Source organism: Heloderma suspectum, chromosome 16 (assembly GCF_057233095.1).
Source record: "Heloderma suspectum isolate Gila_16-S chromosome 16, 16-S_ref, whole genome shotgun sequence".
Classification (NCBI taxonomy): domain Eukaryota; kingdom Metazoa; phylum Chordata; class Lepidosauria; order Squamata; family Helodermatidae; genus Heloderma; species Heloderma suspectum.
In genome coordinates this window covers 23,677,644-23,698,573 of record NC_139473.1, presented here as the reverse complement: position 1 = coordinate 23,698,573, position 20,930 = coordinate 23,677,644, and the positions used below count along the sequence as shown (strand labels likewise).

Sequence of the window (20,930 nt, the reverse complement as noted above, 5' to 3'; positions counted from 1 at the left end):
CTGCTCTGCTCAAGAATGGGGTGGCCGGGGGCTGAAGGTCACATCACACTCCAGCTCCTCGATCTGATTCCCACATGGACAGTCTCTCCTGGATGTTTTGGCTGTTTAACGATTCTGTAAAAGCATACAGGAATTACTACAAAGTTGGCGCAAATGGAAGGAGGGTGAGCCTAGGCTTCTTTGTCTGTGGCACGAGCCAGAAAAATGCCCGAGAGAGGCAAATGGTTGCCAGGCATTCCCCACATCTGCCTTTGAGAGCAGGGAGGCATCATTCCGAGCCATCGTGGCTAGTAGCCTTTCCTCCCTTGTGCTAATCACTCTGTCCTATAGGAACGTGGGCTTTGCCTTTTTCACCACCACTGACCTTTCCCAGCAAGGTTGCTCTGCCCCAGCCAGTCACAGCCACTGCAGACCTCAGCAGCACAGACATGACATACTCAGCCCTTCTGCCCCGCCTCCCTCACCGCGGGTACCTGAGCCTGGCCAGATGTCCTGTAACTCAGAGCCCAGAGCCAGTCCCTGGGTTTCCGGCAGCAGGCAGTGCACAGGGCAGGGCCAGCTGCGGGCAGCTCTCTGGGGAGGCACCCACAAAAGGCATCTGAGAAGGGGCCAGCAGCTACCCCCCCGCCCCCACAGTCACACTTTCCCTTCAAGCAGCCCACCGTGAATCCAATCATGCCGCAAGGGAGCGCTTACCGGTTTGGGGCAGTGGATGTATCTGGCAAGGCTGATGATCAGGTCATGGGTGATGGGATCGACGAGGTTCCTGAAGCTGGCGTAGCGATACAGGACATCGTCCAGCGAGGTGGACTCCATCCCCAGATCCTGCAGAGGAGAGGGCAAAGGAGACAAGCTGAACAGGCAGGCACCTCAGAGGCGTCTACCTCAGTCATGGCTGGCTGGCGCTGGCTGGCACAGCCCTGCAAACACACCCACAGCCCCCACCCCAGCCTTGGGGCTCTTCAGGGTTTGAGACTCCCCCAACACGGAAAGTCACACAAGGAAGAGCCGCTGGCTAGGGGCTCACTCAACCCACCCATCCGTTGGGGCTGGCAGTATTGCAAAGGTGGAACTGAAACCAGATGGGCCAGGGGACTACTTGACTCAAGGAGGGTCTCAGCTGGAAGGCCCCCTTTCTAGCAGCCATACCACTCGACCAGACGGGAGGACATGTAAACGAATGGACAACCAGAGGCTCGTGGCCCAAACAGGCAGTCCCAGGACTGCCTCTTCTCCTCCCCTTGCCAGTCCAGACACCCCAGGACAGACTTTGGCCCCTCTGCTGCAGGTCCCCATGTGACAGACGGGTGAACAGGCATTAAGGGAGCGCTGAGCAGCAGGCAGCGTCAGCCACACACAGCTCAGGGCCAAACCCATCAACCTTTGCAAATGGGGGTGGGGCGAGAGGCGTGATTTATTATGCATGACTTTGTTTAGAGATTTCTGTCCCGCCTATTTGTTTAGAGATTTCAGGGCAGCTTGCAACGATTTAAAATCACAGTATCATAAAATACAAATAAAAATACAACAAAGGTTGATAACACAAATAAAATGTAACCTTTACATAAAACAACAGATACTTAGCAGGCAAAAGCCTGCCAGAACAAAGAATATGACTTTGCCCACCAACAAAAGACATTCAGAGATGAAGCCACCTGAACTTCATGGGACAAGGTGTACCACAACATTGCAGCAGCCACTGGTAAGGCCCTGTGTCTTGCTGCCATCAACTGAGGCTCCACCTGGGTGGGACACACAGAAGGACTCTCTCCTCCTGACCTTAGGGAGCACCTGAATGGCACGGGAGGAGGCGATCCCTCAGCTATCCTGGACCCAAGCCATTTGTGGTTTTAAAGGCAATAACACACTGAATTGTGCCCAGAAGCAATTTTTTAACCAACACAGACATTATAGCACAGATGGAGCATGACGGCCCCATGGACGTACGCCCATCAGTATCCTTGCCGCTGCATTCTGGAGCAACTGCAGCTTCTGAAGACTCTTCAAAGGTAACTCCGTGGAGATCGCATTACAGCAATCTGATCTTGTCGTGACTAAGGCACGTGCTACCATAGCCCGGTCTGACTGCTTCAGGAATGGGCACGACTGGGACACCAGCCTAAGCTGGACAAAGGCACTCCTGGCGACTGGTCATCCAGGTGGGAAGCTGAATCCGGGACCCCCATCCCCACCCAGCCTGCAACCCTGCTTCTTCAAGGGGGTACAACTCCATCCCTACTCCAGAATCTGTCTCCCTCCTGACCAGGAGTGCATTTGTCTTGTCTGGAATGCAATCCAGATCGAGACTGTGTAATGGGGGCTGGGGGTTCGCCCTTTCCCCCTCACAGACATTTCCCAATGAAAATCACTCCTGCTGCAAGGCTGCTATTTGCCCCAGCAGGAGAACACAGATGCCCACCTCGTCATGCCTAGTTTGGCCCCCAATTTCGAAGACGGCCACACGTCGCTCACCCCAGCCCTGAAGCATTCCCTAAGCTTGGGCTGGTGTCACTTCTTTGAACCCTAACCGTGAAGGTCGCGAGAACAGTCCAAAGTGAAAGAACTGCAGTGCCGTTCGGCATCCCCCTTTAGGAACGAGGAGGTTCAGGAACAAGAGGACGTGCCTGCGCTTGGTTCCTGTCAGCAGAAGGAAAGAAGCCAGCCTCCCTTGATCTGTCCGTGATGCAAGGGGCAGAGGCCAGGCCAGGCTCTGGGGACACGAAGGGAGACTGCAGTCCTTTCCTAGGCCACAGCTCCCCAGGTGTTTTTCTCCAAAAGGAGGAAAGAGCACAACTGTCCCGCAGGTGAGGCTTCAATGGCCCCGGAGACACATTCTGAGCGTGGCACATCTCAGCCAAAGGGTCCACTACCTACTTTGATAAAACCCTACGAAGAGAAGCTGGGGGGGCACAAGAGCAGTGACCTGAACTGTGGAGGGCACTGGACACTGCCAAAGGGAGAGCCTACTCCCTGAGGGAATCCCATCCACAGGCAACAGAGCTGGCTTCAGTGGTCATAAGAGCCACTGCGATGGCTAACAAAAGGTTAGGCTTAGGGAGGACTACTCCCCCTTAGAATCCCCGAGAATGGAAATTCATGGTAAGTTCACATTTTCCTTTCCCAGTGGTTCAAGGGTGGGGCAGTCTATATCTTTGGGATGTAGAAAAGCCATTCATCCCCAGCCTGAGCTAGACACTGCCTTTCAGAGGCTACATCAACCAAAAGCTGCCATGCTTTTCTGTGGGAAATGACCATGGGACTGATGCCAGAGTAATGCAATCTCCTATCCAATTGGCCACAATGGAAGTTGAAACCCCACGACCCAATGAAGGTTGTCCAGCAGCTATGAACAAAATCCCAAATGTGCCCACTGACCCAAAAAGGTTGGGGACCCTTGCACTGTGATGATCTGCTGGTGTTAGAGGACAGAAACCCAATTTTAGGAAGTGCAACAAAACTGCCTTTGGTGCTTGGAAACAGCAAGGGTTCTGCACCCACCGATCAACTACTGACTGACCACTGATCATTTTGAGGTCCTGCACAGAATGCTGAAGAGTCCTCATTTTGAGGTCAAGAATCATTGCACCAAGTATCTGAGTGATTTCAAAACCTCCTCCTATTTCTTTTCTTCTCAGAAGATGAGGAAAAATATACTAATATGTGGGTAGGACACCACATCAGCTTCCTTGAATTGGGAAATGTCTTCTCTCCTTAAGTTTTTAGAAGGACCTTTAGCAAAAAGACCTGGCAAAAAGAGAATTGAATCAGAGAGATCCAAGAAAACATCATATGGCTAAAGCCTTTAAAGGAAATATCCAGCGTTACGGTATTTTTGAAAGACTTTACCCCATGAGGACACCATGTCATTATCAAATATATCCTCTGAAACATCAATTTTAAGAACAAAAATATAATTATTTTGAAGATGATGTTATTTAACTTATCTGTGTCCTTGCGATTCAGAGGTTAATTAGATTGGGGAAAAAATAATTTCCCCCAAACCAACCAGAACACCCCAGGGGCAAGCAGGCATCACTACCCAGATCTCTCCAGTAAAAATGCAGCGCATTGCCAAACTACACTTGCGCTCTGCAGGGCGGCAGCAGCGAGTTGGAGCTGCCACCAGGGAGGAGGGTGGGGGTCTGCCACCTTATTTGGGGGGTGGCTGGGGGGGGAGCTGGAAATGACACTGGCTTCTGTAATTCAAGTGCGAAGGTCTCATTCACTTTACCTCCAACCCGATCAAATATTGTTTCCTCTGGAACATCTTCCTCAGGTTTGAGAGCATGCCATTCCCTAGTTCTCTGAGGAGAAATGTGCAGAAAGCTTCTCTGCTTTGCTCTGCAGAGGACAGTTGTCCTTTTTGAGTAGGAGGCAGGGGTGGGTGGGTCAGTCGTATATTCGGTCTAAAGTTCAGGAATTCTCTAAGCTCCTGAATTGCTCCAGCAGCTGCCATGATGGGCTGCTGCTGCTTCCCACTCTCCACTGGGAGGAGGTAGACGGAGACCCCGCCCCAAATACCAGCCCCCGGCTCACCGGCAGAACCGTTTCACCACACTTACTGCTAGGCCTCAGCTCCTCTGCGAAGCCCTTTCCACACGGGGCACAGACAAGTGGCATCTGGCGTAGGATGAGGTGTTGTGAACAAGCGGCTGCGTTGTCTCGCTCCCAAGCACACCAGGATGTGGGGGAGGGGCAGTCACTGTGCTGCTTCCCCACTCCGCATGGGGGGCAATCCATGCCGGGGGGCGCCTCTCCTCAGGTCCACTCCCCCCACCTCCTCAGTGGCCCTCTTTTCCTCAGGCTTCGGGGTGAGGAGGCAGCCAGGCATGGCCCAAGTCCCTGGCTAGGAGGGAGGCTCTTGCCTGCCCACTGAAAGGCTTGTTGTTCAGTCGTGTCCGACTCTTCGTGACCCCGTGGACCAGAGCACGCCAGGCCTTCCTGTCCTGCGCTTTCTCCCGGAGCGTGCTCAAGTCCATATTCGTTGCATCAGTGATGCTATCCAGCCATCTCATCCTCTGCCGTCCCCTTCTCCTTTTGCCTTCAGTCTTTCCCAGCATCAGGGTCTTTTCCAGGGAGTTTTCTCTTCGCATTAGGTGGCCAAAATATTGGAGCTTCAGCTTCATTATCTGTCCTTCCAATGAGCACTCAGGGTTGATTTCCTTTAGGATGGACTGATTTGACCTCCTTGCAGTTCAGGGGACTCGTAAGAGTCTTCTCCAGCACCACAGTTCGAAAGCATCGATTCTCCGGCGCTCAGCCTTCCTTATAGTCCAGCTCTCACAGCCATACATTACTACTGGGAAAACCACAGCTTTGATTAGACGGACCTTTGTCGGCAAGGTGATGTCTCTGCTCCTTACTATGCTGTCTAGGTTTGCCATAGCTTTCCTCCCAAGGAGCAAGCGTCTTTTAATTTCATGGCTACAGTCACTGTCTGCGGTGATCTTGGAGCCCAAGAAAATAAAATCTGTCACTGCTTCCATTTCTTCCCCTTCCATATGCCAGGAAGTGATGGGGCCAGATGCCATGATCTTAGTTTTTTTAATGTTGAGTTTCAAACCAGCTTTTGCACTCTCCACTTTCACCCTCAACAAGAGGCTCTTTAGATCCTCTTCGCTTTCTGCCTTTAGGGTGGTATCATCTGCGTATCTGAGGTTGTTGATAATTCTCCCGGCACTCTTAATTCCGACCTCTGATTCATCCAACCCGGCATTTCTCATGATGTACTCTGCATATAAGTTAAATAAGCAGGGCGACAATATGCAGCCTTGTCGTACTCCTTTCCCAATTTTGAACCAATCAGTTGTTCCATGTCCGGTTCTTACTGTTGCTTCTTGACCCTCGTACAGGTTTCTCAGGAGACAGGTAAGGTGGTCTGGTACTCCCATCACTTTAAGAATTTGCCAGAGTTCGTTGTGATCCACACAAGCAAAGGCTTTAGCGTAGTCAATGAAGCAGAAATAGACGTTTTTCTGGAATTCTCTTGCTTTCTCCATGACCCAGCGAATGTTGGCGACTGGATCTCTAGTTCCTCTGCCTCTTCGAAACCCAGCTTGTACTTCCGGTAGTTCTCGGTTCACATATTGCTGAAGCCTGGCTTGTAGGATTTTGAGCATCACCTTGCTGGCATGTGAAATGAGCGCAATTGTACGGTAGTTTGAACACTCTTTGGCATTGCCCTTCTTTGGCATTGGAATGTAAACTGACCTTTTCCAGTCTTGTGGCCATTGTTGAGTGTTCCAAATTTGTTGGCATATTGAATGCAGCGCTTTAACAGCATCATCTTTTAGGATTTTAAATAGCTCAGCTGGAATACTGTCATCTCCGCTAGCTTTGTTGTTACTAATGCTTCCTAAGGCCCACTTAACTTCACTCTCTAGGATGTCCGGCTCAAGTTCAGTGAGCGCACTATCATGGCTATCAGGGACATTCAGATCTTTCCTGTATAGTTCTTCTGCGTATTCTTTCCACCTCTTCTTAATCTCATCTGCTTCTGTTAGGTCCCTGCCTTCTTTGTCCTTTATCATGCCCATCTTTGCACAAAACGTTCCCTTGAGATCTCCGATTTTCTTGAAGAGATCTCTCGTCTTCCCCATTCTGTTGTTTTCCTCGATTTCTTTGCATTGTTCATTTAAGGCCTTCTTGTCTCTCCTTGCTATTCTCTGGAAATCTGCATTCAGTTGGGTATATCTTCCCCTTTCTTCCTTGCTTTTCGCTTCCCTTCTTTCCTCAGCAACTTGCAAAGCCTCATCAGACAGCCACTTGGCTTTCTTGCATTTCTTTTTCTTTGGGATGGATTGAGTTGCTGCCTCCTCAACAATGTTACGGACCTCCGTCCATAGTTCCTCAGGCACTCTGTCTATCAGGTCTAATGCCTTAAATCTATTTGTCACCTCCACTGTATATTCATAAGGGATATGATTTAGGTCATACCTGAATGGTTTAGTGGTTTTCCCTATGTTCTTCAATTTAAGCCAAACTTTTGCGACAAGCAGCTCATGATCTGAGCCACAGTCAGCTCCAGGTCTTGTTTTTACTGACTGTATGGAGCTTCTCCATCTTTGGCTGCAAAGGACATAATCAATCTGATTTCGATATTGACCATCTGGTGACGTCCATGTGTAAAGTCGCCTCTTGTGCTGTTGCAAAAGAGTGTTTGCTATGATCAGCGTGTTCTCTTGGCAAAACCCTATTAGCCTTTGTCCTGCTTCATTTTGAACACCAAGGCCATGCTTGCCTGTTATCCCGGTGATTTCTTCACTTCCTGCTTTAGCATTCCAATCCCCTATGATGAAGAGGACATCTTTTTTTGGTGTTAGTTCTAGAAGGTGTTGTAGGTCTTCATAGAACCGATCAACCTCAGCTTCTTCGGCCTCCGTGGTTGGGGCATAGACTTGAATTACTGTGATGTTGAATGGTTTGCCTTGGATTTGTACTGAGATCATTCTATCGTTTTTGAGATTGTACCCCAGTACTGCTTTTCCCACCCTTTCGTTGACTATGAGTGCTACTCCATTTCTTCTAAGAGATTCTTGCCCACAGTAGTAGATATAATGGTCACCTGAATTAAATTCGCCCATGCTTGTCCATTTTAGTGCGCTGATTCCCAAGATGTCGATGTTCAATCTTGCCATCTCATGTTTGATCACCTCCAGCTTACCTTGATTCATTGATCTGACATTCCAGGTTCCTAAACAATATTGTTCTTTACAGCATCAGACTTTCCTTTCACCACCAGACACATCCACAGCTGAGTGTCCTTTCGGCTTTGGCCCAGCCGCTTCAATCTTTCTGGCGCTACTTGGAAATTCCCTCTGCTCTTCCCCAGTAGTATACTGGACACCTTCCGACCTGAGGGGCTCATCTTCCAGCGTCATCTCTTTTAGCCTTGTGATACGTTCCATGGGGTTTTCTTGGCAAGAATACTGGAGTGGGTTGCCATTTCCTTCTCCAGTGGACCACATTTTGTCAGAACTCTCTGCCATGACCTGTCCATCTTGGGTGGCCCTGCACAGCATAGCTTATGGCTTCACTGAGTTACGCAAGCCCCTTCGCCACAACAAGGCAGTGATCCATGAAGGGGATCACTCTTCAAGTCCTTGAAAGGTTGTCACAGAGAGGAAGGCCAGCATCTCTTCTCCATCATCCCAGAATGCAGGACACAGAATAATGGGCTCAAGTGACAGGAAGCCAGATTCCGGCTGAACATCAGGAAAAACTTCCTGACTGTTAGAGCAATACGACAGTGGAACCCATGACCTAGGGAGGTGGGGGGTCTCCCACACTGGAGGCGTTCAAGACGAGGCTGGATGGCCATCTGTCAGGGATGCTCTGACCTGGATTCCTGCACTGAGCAGGGGGGTTGGACTCGATGGCTGCTGAAGTACCGTTGCAAGGGTGCCACAAAGGCAGAGCCACAAGTGATGCCAGATGCCTACCAGCAAGGCAGAGCTGGTCTAGGGTAGCTTCCCTCCAAACGTCTGTCCATCTGAGGCCCTCCTTTGGGTGCCCCTGTGGGGAGATCACTGAGGAAGGAGCGCTTCCTCACAGATGGCACTCCTGCCCTTGACGCCTTTCAGTGCTAGGCAAAGGCCTTTTTATTTCTCCAGGCCTTTTAATGAGCTCAAAGTCTTTGCCATAGAATCACAGAATCTTAGAATAGTAGGGCTGGAAGGGGCCTACAAGGCCATCGAGTCCAACCCCCTGCTCAAAGAATCCCTTTGTCTGCGTCTGGACTTGGCTACTGGATTAGACTGAGAGAGCCCTCCAAGGAGCCCTTGACAGTAGAGGGGAAATAATACTTCAGGTAATTTGCAAGCATTGGCCTTTTTTGAAGCCACATCCCATTGTTGGCTCATCTTCAGCTTGTGATCGACAATAATTCCAAGATCCTCCTCGACTGTAGAGCCAAGTATGCCCCATCTTGTAACTGTGCATTTGGTTTCTTTTTCCTAGGTGCAGAAATTGGCATTTATCCCTATTAAATATCATTCTGTTGTTTTCTGCCCAGCGCTCCAGCCTCTCAAGATCACTTTGAATTTTGTTTCTGTCTTCCAGGGTGTTAGCTATCCCGCCCAATTTTGTGTCATCTGCAAATCTGACCAGCATTCCGTGCACCTCCTCCTCCAAGTCCTTAATAAAAATGTTGAAGAGCACTGGGCCCAGGACTGAGCCCTGCGGTACCCCGCTCGTTACCTCTCCCCAGTTTGAGAAGATCCCATTGATAATTTGAGATCTTTGAGTCTGATTCTGTAGCCACCGGTAGATCCACCTGATAGTTGTTTCATATACGTAGCCCATTTTGAGCTAGTTTGCTCATCAGGATATCATGGGGCACTTTGTCGAAAGCTTTGCTGAAGTCGAGGTATATGATATCCACAGCATTCCCACAGTCCACAAGGGAGGTGACCTGATCAGAAAATGAGATCAAATTCGTCTGGCAGGATTTGTTCTTGACAAATCCATGTTGGCTTCAAGTCATCACTGCATTGTTTTCAAGGTGCTCACAGATGGATTGCTTTATCATCTGCTCCAGAATTTTCCCAGGGACTGATGTCAGACTGACTGGTCTATAGTTCCCAGGTTCCTCCTTTTTGCCCTTTTTGGAGATAGGGACAACGTTAGCCCTCCTCCAGTCATCTGGCACTTCCCCCGTCCTCCATGATTTCTCAAAGAGAATAGACAGCGGTTCTGAGAGTTCTTCTGCCAGTTCCTTTATTCCTCTAGGATGCAGTTCATCTGGCCCTGCAGATTTGAACTCATTCAAAGTCATTAGGTTTGACCATATGCCTATCGATCTCAAGCTGCAATCCTGCCCCTTCAACCTGTACTTCGCCTTTGCCAGGGGGGTCATAGACCCTCTTTTGGGAGAAGACTGAGCCAAAGTAGGAATTGAGCACTTCTGCCTTTTCCTTGTCATCTGTTGTCATTTTGCCATCCTTGTTTAGAAGCTGAACACCATTTCTTTCCTCTGTCTTTTACTATGCATGTACCTGAAGAAAGCCTTTTTGTTGCTTTTAGCATCCCTCGCTAACCTCAGCTGGTTCTCAGCTTTAGCCTTCCTGATGCCATCCCTGCAATTCTGTGCTGCCTGCCTGTAGTCTTCCTTTGTAGCTTGGCCTTCCTTCCACTTCCTGTATGTGTCCTTTTTTGTTTTCAGGTCATCTCTAAGCTTGTCGTGAAGCCACATTGGCTTCTTCTGTTGTCTTCCGCCTTTTTTTCTTGTTGGAATTGTTTGTAATTGTGCCTTGAGAATTTCCTTTTTTTTTTTTTTTTTTAACTCCCACCAATCTTGGACTCCTTTTCTCATTAGAGCCGCTTGCCATGGGACCTTACTGATCATTGTTCTGAGTTTATTAAAATTGGCTTTCCTAAGATCCAGGGTACGGGTTTGGTTATACTCGACTTTTGCTTCCTTTAGAACCATGAACTCAAGTATAACATGGTCACTTTCCCCCAGAGTTCCCATAACTGCTACTTGATCCACTAAGTCATCTCTGTTGGTTAGGATCAAGTCAAGGATAGCTGATCCTCTAGCTCCTTCCTCCACTTTCTGTGGGAGGAAGTTATCAGCTACACAAGTCAGGAATTTCTTGGAGGGCCAGGTTTTACAGAATTTGTCTCCCAACAAATATTGGGGAAACTGAAGTCCCCCATTACTACTATATCATGCTTCCTTGAAACATTGCCTATTTGCTTTTCAAAAGTTTCATCCTCATCTTCTCCTTGATTGGGTAGCCGGTAGTAGACTCCGACCACCAGGCTCCTTTTATTCTTTGCTGCATTTATTTTAACCCAGATGCTCTTGATGGGGCTACCAAGCGCATCCTCCTGTATTTCTGTGCTGAGATATGTACTTTTCACATATAGTGCAACCCCACCTCCCTTTCTGTTCCTCCTGTTCTTTTGGAACAAGTTATATCCTTCAATTGCTGTATTCCAGTCATGGGAGTCATCCCACCAAGTCTCAGTTACATCTATCCAGTCATAATTTCCCTCTTGTATTAAGAGTTCAAGTTCGTTCTGTTTGTTTCCCATACTCTGGGCATTAGTATATAGACATCGAAGACCATGTGCTTCATAGTCTGGCTTTCTTCCTATGTTTCTGAAGACTATTATTGGGCACTATTAGAGCTGTTCTCTCCGTTGTGGTGCATGAGCCTTTGTCAGTTGTTACCCCCAACTTTACGTCTCCCTTCCCCGTAGGATTCAATTTAAAGCCCTCCTGATAAAGGAGTATCCTCTACTTCATTTTTCCTTGCCTCAGCATTTTCTTCTTCTGCCTCAGCTTCCTGCTGCTCTTCTGGCTTCTGTACTTCGCTTTGCTGCTATAGTTCCACCGTTCTGTCCAATAACTCTTCGCGTTCTCTTATTCCCTGGAAGGTCGCCACTCGCCACTCCAGTCCTCTTACTTTTTCTTCCAGCAGCATGATCAACTTGCACTTGTTGCAGGTGTAGGCCGTGTTGATCTCAGGCAAGAAAACAAACACGGCAGAGACCTTGCAGGTCACCACCACTGGAGAGTCTTGTCCTTCCATAGTCTCTATTCCCTTTATGTTTCTAACTTTCTGATTGTACTGGAATAGCCTGTGCTTTGTCCTCTATTCACTGGAGGTTAACAACAGAGTCCCACTGTACGGAAGTGTGTATTACCAGAAAAAGAATTTTTTTTAAAAAGGTTAAAAAAATGTCAGGGGCCTCCCCCTTGACCTCCCCTCCCCATCCACAGGCTCTTGGCAATCACTTAGGGTCAAGCAGAGGCTGGGGGGCGGGGGGAGGGAATGCACTGTTGCATTAAGTCTTTGCAAACACTTCTGGATCTTGTCATGCTTCTGCAAAAATCCAAAGCCCCTATTTCTATCTGGGTATTGATATGAGCATTGAGCATCACTCCCCCAACCCAAATTGCTCTAGTACACTGATGCCCCCCACCCCTCACTCCTCAGTGGGAACAGTATAAAGCTAGGCAAGGCTGAACTGAAAACCAGCTACCAGCCAAGCAATGGGCTCAGCAGCACACCCATTTTAGCCATCACTGGCAAATTCTCTCTCTCCAGCACTGGAGAGAAATACAAAGTGTGTCTGACCTGAGTGGGCAATTTACCTTTCAGCTGCGAACCCCAAGTAGAGCTGCTAAGTTCTCAAATAAATGTTAGGGGAGGTCATTGCGGCAGATTTGGACTATTTTCCCTCCTTGCTTTACGTGTGCAAATGTGTTATTGTTTCTGTTTGGAAGATTTTAAAATGAAAAGTTCCTTTCTTAAAAGGAAGTAAGATCCATCCTTTTTGTGCAGAATCTGCTAGGATCCTCAGGGGCACCATTTCACACTGGGGGGGAGGACATGGAGAGATTCTTGCTAGGGTTCAAAAATCATCCTTCTTGCATTAAAAAAGTAACACTTGTAGTTTTTTACCTCGTTAACAATAGCACGGTTATTAACGGAGCTCACCTCCACCACCTTTCTCTTTTGAAGCAAAGGGATTTTGCTTCAAGCCCCTCTAGTTATTTGTAGAAACACTCGTCATGTGAACAAGAGAAATTTGGAGTGCTCCTGGGGAACAACATGTGGCGTGAAGCACAGGGCCTCTCTCTTCACCCCCCCCCCACCATAAATGGCCCCTCCGAAGAATGTCAGCCAGTGAACGTGCTGCTGTGGGGCAGCAATGGAGTGTTTGCTGCTGCTGCTTTTGCTCTTAAGGAAATGTCTTGCTTTTAAGTGATTAGTCAATTAACTATTTCATATAGCAGAAGACAGAGGTGATAATTTCACCTAATTAGGGCAAGTTGTTTTTTGGTTAGCCTTAACTCAAGAGATGCATGAAAGTAGTTTACATCCTCCTCCTTCCTGAACCCCCTTCATGGTTCAGGAAGGAGCTACTGAATTTTTTGCTAAAATAGGCCTAGGTGCCTAGGAAGGCAGAATCTCTGCCTTCAATTTTACACCATGTGTCTGAGCTGGTGCAAGGAGGCCACAAAGCTATTTGAAGTCACGTTTATCATTTACAGCATGGGTGGGCAAGTTGTGGGCCTCCAGATGTTTTGGGCTACAACTCCCATCAGTCCTACCCAGCATAGCTATTGGTGAGGGGTGAGGGGAGTTGTAGACAAAAACATCTGGAGGGCTACAAGCTGCTCAACCCTGATTTAAAGTCACAATATGAATGAAGAAGAATGAAGGCTCTATGTTACAAAATGCTCAAAGCGCAGAGCCATTTCACCATAAAAATGGAAGAAGCAGAAGGCATCTGCCAGCGAGTTTAAAGTAATACACTTAAATCAGGTGATAACTAGCACACAAGGAATGGCAATTGTCAATTTAAGTCAAATCTGGTATGCTGCCACAGCAGATACATAATCTCTGCCAATGACAAAGTTTATGCTGCCCTGATAACAGGAAGCAAATCTTTAAATAATGTGAAAACTCAAAACAGATTCAGGGTTCCAACAACTTTGAAAGAAATCGAAGCCAAGAGTTGTAATAAAGTACAAGGACATGTACCCTCCTCCGGCCAGTTACGAACATGCTGCACAAAGGAAGATCGTCTGACAGTCTGCCATTAAGAAGGGCAGACAGCACGGTCTGAATGCACAGCCTTGCCAAAGTCACCCTCAAAGACGGAAGAAGCGATCCGCCTTAGGGTCTGGGTCACAGCTGTGTCTTTTCTGCCGTCTTTGGCTAGAAAGACACAGGATTCAGGACCAGTTTTCTGCCACTTCTAGAAGAACTGAGAACACAAAAGGGGCCTGCCTCGGTCTGTTTGCAGGCAGCCACAAATAATCAAAAGACTAGATCACAGGCACGCTCAATCCACTACAGTCACAACAACACTGACCCAACAAGAGTTCCAGATAATTTCCCCAAATCACCCTTAAACAGCTTCTTCTGTGCTGTCACATCAAGTGTCCCAAAAGCTCCCAGAGAGAGATCATTATGAGGGAAAACAGTTCCACATTTATTACCCCAGCTACGTAGTGCTGGTTGCTCAAACAAAGTAGTTTAGGCAAGCTGGATGTAGGCATATGACCCAGGGTGCTTCCAGACAAAACTTTTATGGTGCAGTTGCCCTGCCTTGTTCACAGAATTTACCGGGGGTCCAGACAACATCTTCCATTTGTAGCCCTGCTGTGTTTTCCCACTGCTTCTTTGGTGTCTTTTCTTACCAGAAGAAAATCTCTTAAGGAGGGAAAAACATAATAGTTACACGATATCATTTGATTGGTAGCACTAGGAGATCTCCATCAGGAAGCCCCCCAGCCTCAAATAGTGCATTAGGAGCACTTTTCATCTATGAGCCTTAATAGATGGGAGGACATTGTGAATTGCAGCAGGGGTCCCTGAGGCATTATTACACAAAGGCATTATTAAGAAATGATTCTGATTCTAAATGACATCCTAAGAGGTCAACTCAGCTACACCCAGATTCTGGCACATACAAGGCACAGGCAACTACTTTCCTCACAAAAGTCTTAATGGCTGGGATAACCAAACGGCCACCCTCCTTCATGAAAAAAATATGTCAGGGCTGTAGATGACATTTCCACCAGGCTCCCTAAAATGTGAAGTTCAGCATGACTGTACAAAGACTGCTTGTGTCAGGTAGGCTGTCCACCAAATACAGCCTTTTTCATCTGATGGGGAGGTGGAACCAAGAAGAATGGCCAAGCCACACACCGTGTGGCATCAGCCATGTGGAAGCAGGCCAGGGCCAGCTGTTTCCGGCTGAACATCAACCTCCCAGAAGCAGGTCACATGCTGCTGAGCAGCAGGGAGGTGGGATGGCTTTGGGAAAGAGCATCCCGGCCTGCTTGCTGTGCAGCGGCAAAGGGCCCAAAAGGAGCCAGCGAGTTGTATTTGCCACAAGAGCAGCTTTCAGTTTGGCACAGGTGAGGCCATCAGCCAGCAGGCTAGAGCCAGGCTCAGAGCCAAGGCAGAGCTTGAGCTGGGTCTGCCAGAGGCAGCAGATTTATAGGCTGCACTGGTGGGTAGGAGGGGAGAAGCCACTGGCAAAAGGCGCATCACCCACCCCAGCATCAGGGGAGTGGGAAGGGCATAGGGAAGGCTCTGCCCTATATCACATTCAGCATATGTGCTGATTGAAGGAAGTGAGCCAGGTCTTTGCCTGCATCTACCCCTACACGCACACGCACACACTCCTAAAACTAGGAGCAACTGGACAAGAGGAATGGCTGCACGTTAACACCAAAGACCCTGCAGCAAAACACATACACACCTCAAATAGAGATCGCCCATTCTCAAGAGATGTGGAAGTGGGGGGGGGAATACTCCTTGCACAATTGGAAGCTTTAGCAAAATCTAAAAAGGGTCCAAAAGTCCCTGTGAAGGAGAAGATGGAAAAACATAAGGAAGCAGCTAGGGTGCCGGGGGGGGCGGGGGGAGATAAACCAGGCATGCAAACGTGAAGGAAATGCAAACCCACATGGCTGCTCTGAGCAGAAGCCTCCCACAGCCACCCTCCCAGTCTGACATTGCAAACATTCTTTTCCCAGCAGCATGAGTGAAGGCAACGCGGCCCATTCGCTGAGCTTCCTTGAAGCGCTATGGCCTCCCGTTCCGCAGGTGCTGCAGCCTCCGAACCATCTTTCACACAGGCTAAGATTATTCCCTGGAAGCCCAGTTATTGCGTACAGGTTCCCAGGCCCTCTGTCTTGACCTGAAGCAGAACATCTGGAGCTCCTTAATGGCTGACGCGATCCAGCTGCTGCCCTCCGCTGCATGTCCCACAGCAGCCACCCTGCCCTCCTCTGGCTTGGCGTGCGCTCAGTGCAGGGCTGGGAGGGCTCCCCCCTTGCCCAACACCGGAAAAGCCCCTCAAGCCCCAGGCGGTACCAGTTTTGCTATGACACACTATCAGTGAGCAGAAGACCCCACGGACCGCAATTTTACCACAACATTTGTGGTAAACAAAAGTAAGTCTCCTTTAGATAGAAACAGTCGCCTGTCTGTTGTCAGGTCGCAGTTACCACAGCTGGTCTGTCACAATGGTCCCTCCTCTGTGGCTTTCTTTGCCCTTGACCAAGATAGCAGGTTATGTTAATGTCAACTTAAAATGAGGCACTACTCAAAGCTCCACACCTTAGTTGATCCCAGCCATTGAAAGACATCCCAAGGCAGCCTCACCAGACTCTGGAAAACCTTCCAGAGCAGTGAACTACAGGATTCTATAAGACTGCTGGGGGGCTGCACGTTTAATCAGTCTCCTTGTGAGACCTCTTCCATGCCCCAGAGCCAAAACAGCTCTCCAAGGAGCGGTTGCTCCCAAAACAGCTCTCTCAGGTTCACCTGCACCCACAAAGGCCCCTGGAGCTGCGTCCTATTCCTTCAGCACCCGGCCCAGCACCCTCAAGTCTGAATTTGAAGCATGCTCCAGAGAGCTGGAACACATGTGACAAAGAGAGCATCTGAGTATGAGCAGAGTGCCATTTCCTGACCACCAAATACACACAGCCCACCCTACACATCTGCTGTTTTTCAGATGCTTGCTGCAGGCTGCTTTGAGTGCAGCAGAGCATGCAGCTTATAAATGCCTGACATGAATAACTAATCTGGGATTAAAAGAAAGAGCTTCTTAGACAAAGCCTGTACCATGTTGGAGGGATGCAGCCCCAGCTGACATCTGTCATTTACAACTAAGCAGGAGCACCTTGTGTGAAGAAACCAGATGTTCCATTTTTTTCTGCAAGGATAAGTGCCACGTTCCCACAGATACCTTGCCAAGAGAAGGTCCTTACATACAAAACCATGCAGGGGCTCATCTTTCATTGGGTGGTTTCAGGAACATGGGGGAGGGAACAGCTGAAAAAGCAGCCTCGGACACATCAGACTGCCTGCCCCACCCACCCAGGGCATTTCTGCTCAGCCAGACAAGGCTGCTTTGTAACTGGAAGGTGTCTGTACAGGTAGAAATCAGCAGACTCTTTGTCAACATGGAGCTAACACTCGCCATTTGGAATACGCACAATGCTGGTTGCGTTGTGTGCCAATGAGCTCTGGAAACTGCAGTGCCAATGCACAGTTTCTACCAGGAGCCCCCCCCCCCCCCCCGCCCTGGACTCAACAAGGGAAGTCACTCTACACGTGGTCCAAGGCCCCCTTAGAATCTTGCAGTCCAAACCACAGTTTAGCTGTAGCCTTTTGATGTCGTTATATTTGTTCTGCATGTTACTGTGAGCCACTCTGGCATTCAAAAAGTGCTTGGCCAGCCCAGAGGCCAGCGCCATATGGCTGTTGCTTCCGCCTGTGCAGGTGCTGTGCAGCGGGGAGCCATGGCCTCTGCTGAATCTTCCCCGCAATCCCAGCCTGAGTACACGGCCCCTGGCCCTCCCTCAGCGGCGGCCTTTGCTGCTCAGCCTCACTGCTGAAACCCTCTTTTTCTCCCACCAGCAGACTCCCTGGGCCAGGAGCAGGCCCCTGCTATCTGCATCACCTCAGAATCCCCACTCCTGTCATTTATTGAGGCTTTCACAGTTCTGCCTTTGGCTTTCTCCCTTCCCTCACTGCCTCTGAAGGGCTCCCAAATGGTGCCAATTTCACATCAGTTCAGCCAAGATGGATTGGGGAGGACTGGAATGAGTCCGCCCAGCAACAGGCAAGCCAGAGGAACCCTCCGTTCCTTTCCCCCCTCCCTCGGCTCACGGATGTATAAAGCGAAATGACATTGCCAGCATCCGCAGACAAGCATCACGAGAGATGTTGGGCCCACCTGCCTCTTCTTTCACTGTGTCCCTGGAGAACACTAAATGGGAAAGAGCCAATAAGATGCCCTTCCCCACTTCTTTATTGTTTATTTTTTGACACTGTCTGTGATCAATAAACTCATCTTATTACCAAATTGCTTTTCATTTCTTGGCAAAGAGGAGGAAGAGAGATTGTAAAGTGGCAGGCAGAGCTTTCAAATGCAACCGGACCCACCCAACACACCAGCGTTGTGCTGGGCCTTTTTAACCCTTGCCTGCCAGCATGAGAGCAAAATCCAAAAAGAGCTACCATGCCCAGACACACCTAGAGAAGGGGGAGGGGGTCCTTCCCACTGCTCTCAAGAGAACACTGCCCGTTCCACTATAGCATCCCCAGACACCAGTCTCCCCTTAGACCAGGAGGCACCGGTGGAGAAGCTCAATCCAACTAGTGCCACACTGGAACCTAGAATTCCTGCCAGTGCCAGAAGATGTGGGAGATATTGCTAACCCTGCTTACAAGGCTTCAGGGCCTCCTCCAAATCAGACTGATGGGAAAATGCTACTCTGGAACACACACACCTCAGAGAGTTGCCAAACCCCGAGCCAGCAGGAACCTGTCTGTATCACCAACAACGGCATTATGAGACTTTTTAGGGCCAAGTTATGTTGAACTCATATTTGTAACATGATGCTGGGAAACAGCCCCAACTAATACGCTGTAATCAGTAATGATATAATGCAATCGCAGCAAGTATGAAACAGCCTGCAGTAAATGACAGACCCTCGCCAACCGTGGGTGTCAAGCAGCCAGCAAAGGCCAGCAAATTCAGAAACCAGCCACAGCGGCTCCATGGCCAGCCCCAGAAGGGGATCGGGGAAGAGCTTTCTAGCCTCTTGTCCCAGCAATAGGTGGGGGGCATGTTGGTCATGGGAGAGGCAACTGTGAGTGGAGTTAGCCTGCTGCTGAGTACTTGGAGACCGAAAGGACGTCTGAAAGGTGGGTTCCCTCCCCGCCCCCCAAGAAAGTTGTTTCTAAACAACTTAAGAAGTACTCAAGCATTAGTCCCAACACTAGATTTTGCATGCCCAGGATGGCGCTTGGAAAACAGGGGAAATGTTTCTGCAGAATCCAGCACCTGAGGAGCAATTTCCTGTCACAGGCTTAGACTAGTAACACTAAGAGATCTGCAGCAGATTCCAAGAAGTGGGAACATCACAGGAGTAGCATCAGTACATGAACTATAAGTTCACAAGTTCTGCTCCAAACAGAATTAACAACGGAAGTCACTCTTGAGCTCAAAAGGAGAAACAGCCACATTCCTCATGCTGGGATGTGACCTCTCCCCAGATCAGTATACTGGACAGTGGAAAGCCCAACCCCAGTCTTCAAAGGGGGGCTCTTGAGGAAACTACAGGCTGGATTGGGAAATGTGTTCTTATTCATAGATAAATACAACAAAACTAGCCATAGACTAAAAGAGTTAAGGCAATGAATGCTTGGACAAGGACAATCCAATCCACGTCTTGGTCAGTAGCCTGAAAAGCCTTGGCCAGCACACACACCCTCCCACCGCCATCACAGGTGCTTGTGGGAGAAGGTCCTACACAGGTTGGGACCAGTGCACCTCAGGGAATGCCAGGCTGCCCAGGCCTGCAATCGTTAGCAGTCCATCAGAAGGGAGGTGGAGAGCAACTGGGGGAAAGGGTCTTCATGGTGGCGGCACCCTGTCTTTGAGACACTCCCCCCTCCAAAACTGGTGCTTTCTCTGATGTCCCTTTGGCACCAGGAGGCCTTTTAATTTGCCCAGGCGTTTAAACATCTACTGAGTTTTTAATCCTACTCTTTCAGTGTTTCATTGTTTTTGTGATGTTCTTGGTGTGTTTGTGTGTGTTTTGGAGACTGCCCTGGGAGGATGGAATAGAAACCCATACAAAACAAAACAAGTGAGAAATAAGGCACAAGGTCCTCCCAAGGAGCCTGATACTGTCCGCTATTGGAGGTTCCCACCAGTCCAGAGCACATCCTTTCAATAGCACTCCCTGCACAGCCAGGGCCCAGCTGCTCACCTCAAGGCATAAGGACATGACAGAAGCGAGGAACTGAGTGAGGAGCAATTCCCTCTCTCCGGGGAAGCTGGGAACCATAGTTTAGTGGGAGGTCAAACCAAGATTTCTCAGTACCCTCCATTCCCAGAATCCTGGGGGGGCGGGGAGCCTCAGGGGTTTAGCTGGCAACGTAAAACATGCTGTGTTCCTGTGCAGCTCCTTGCACTGTGTGTACAAAGCTGGAGGTGCTCCTGCCTTTCTTCCTCCAGGAAGGAAGGCTGCCAAGTTCTCCACAGGGTTCACTAGGCCAATCCAGACTCCCTTGCTTCCTTTAATTAATTCTTAGCCAATGTAAGTCAATTACTATAGAGAGCCATCATGCACCACGCTAAGATGCGTTTGCTGGCCTTCACACCACTGCAAAACACACACGCACGCACGCACGCACGCACGCACAGGCAGGCAGGCGCCTGAGCAAGCACAGCAGAAGATTCTGTCCACCTGCCACCCCCCACCCCCGGGCCAGGCCACAGTTGTATCCGACGTTGGTCCTACTTGGAGTAGACTTCATTCATACAGTGACTGGGCAATCCCAGCAACTGAGCACAATTTGTGTACTAGGATTCAACACATCCAGAACGGGAGAGAAGAAAAGCCTGAACACATTCCATGGTGAGACTGATCCCGCCCCCCACAACTGCCCTGCCAGCTACAGAATGAAGTTAATTATATCCAGCACGGTCCTTGTTGCTCTTTTCATGTAACAAAGATTGGAGAAGTCAAATAAAGGCCAAAAAAATAAAAGTTTAGTGGCAGAACTGGCTCAGAGTCCCACTGAGTTATTTAGGCCAAACTATTCCTTTAGAATCATTCCTACAACCAACAGAAGTCTTTTGGCACCTTAAAGAGTAACAGATTTATCACTCCATGTTGGAATATAGCCCTCCATCCAGAGCGGCTGCCCTCAAGCCCCCTTCCCACTCAAACCCCTCTCGGGTTGTTGTTATGGATCCGCAGACTGGAAACTCACTTATGAGAACTGCAGGCACCTCGCCCAGCCTCTGTGAGTAGAGCAGCAAGGAGGAAGGGCCCAAGAGATTCTACATCAGGATAGGGTTGGTGAGGCACATGACTGCAGGACCTGACCGACCCAATCCTTCAGTCCAACAAGAGCTGCATCCTG

The 20,930-nt window shown here is 49.1% G+C and overlaps 1 protein-coding gene across 1 annotated transcript in view; it reads right to left on the bottom strand.

The window, feature by feature from the left end:
• LRRC75A (leucine rich repeat containing 75A) overlaps window positions 1–20,930 on the bottom strand; it is a 43,199-nt gene that overhangs the window by 20,468 nt on the left and 1,801 nt on the right. Inside the window, exon 2 of the mRNA XM_084822893.1 lies at window positions 697–825. Within this exon, the coding sequence (XP_084679019.1) occupies window positions 697–825 (129 nt within the window). The remainder of the gene's footprint in view (window positions 1–696; window positions 826–20,930) is intronic.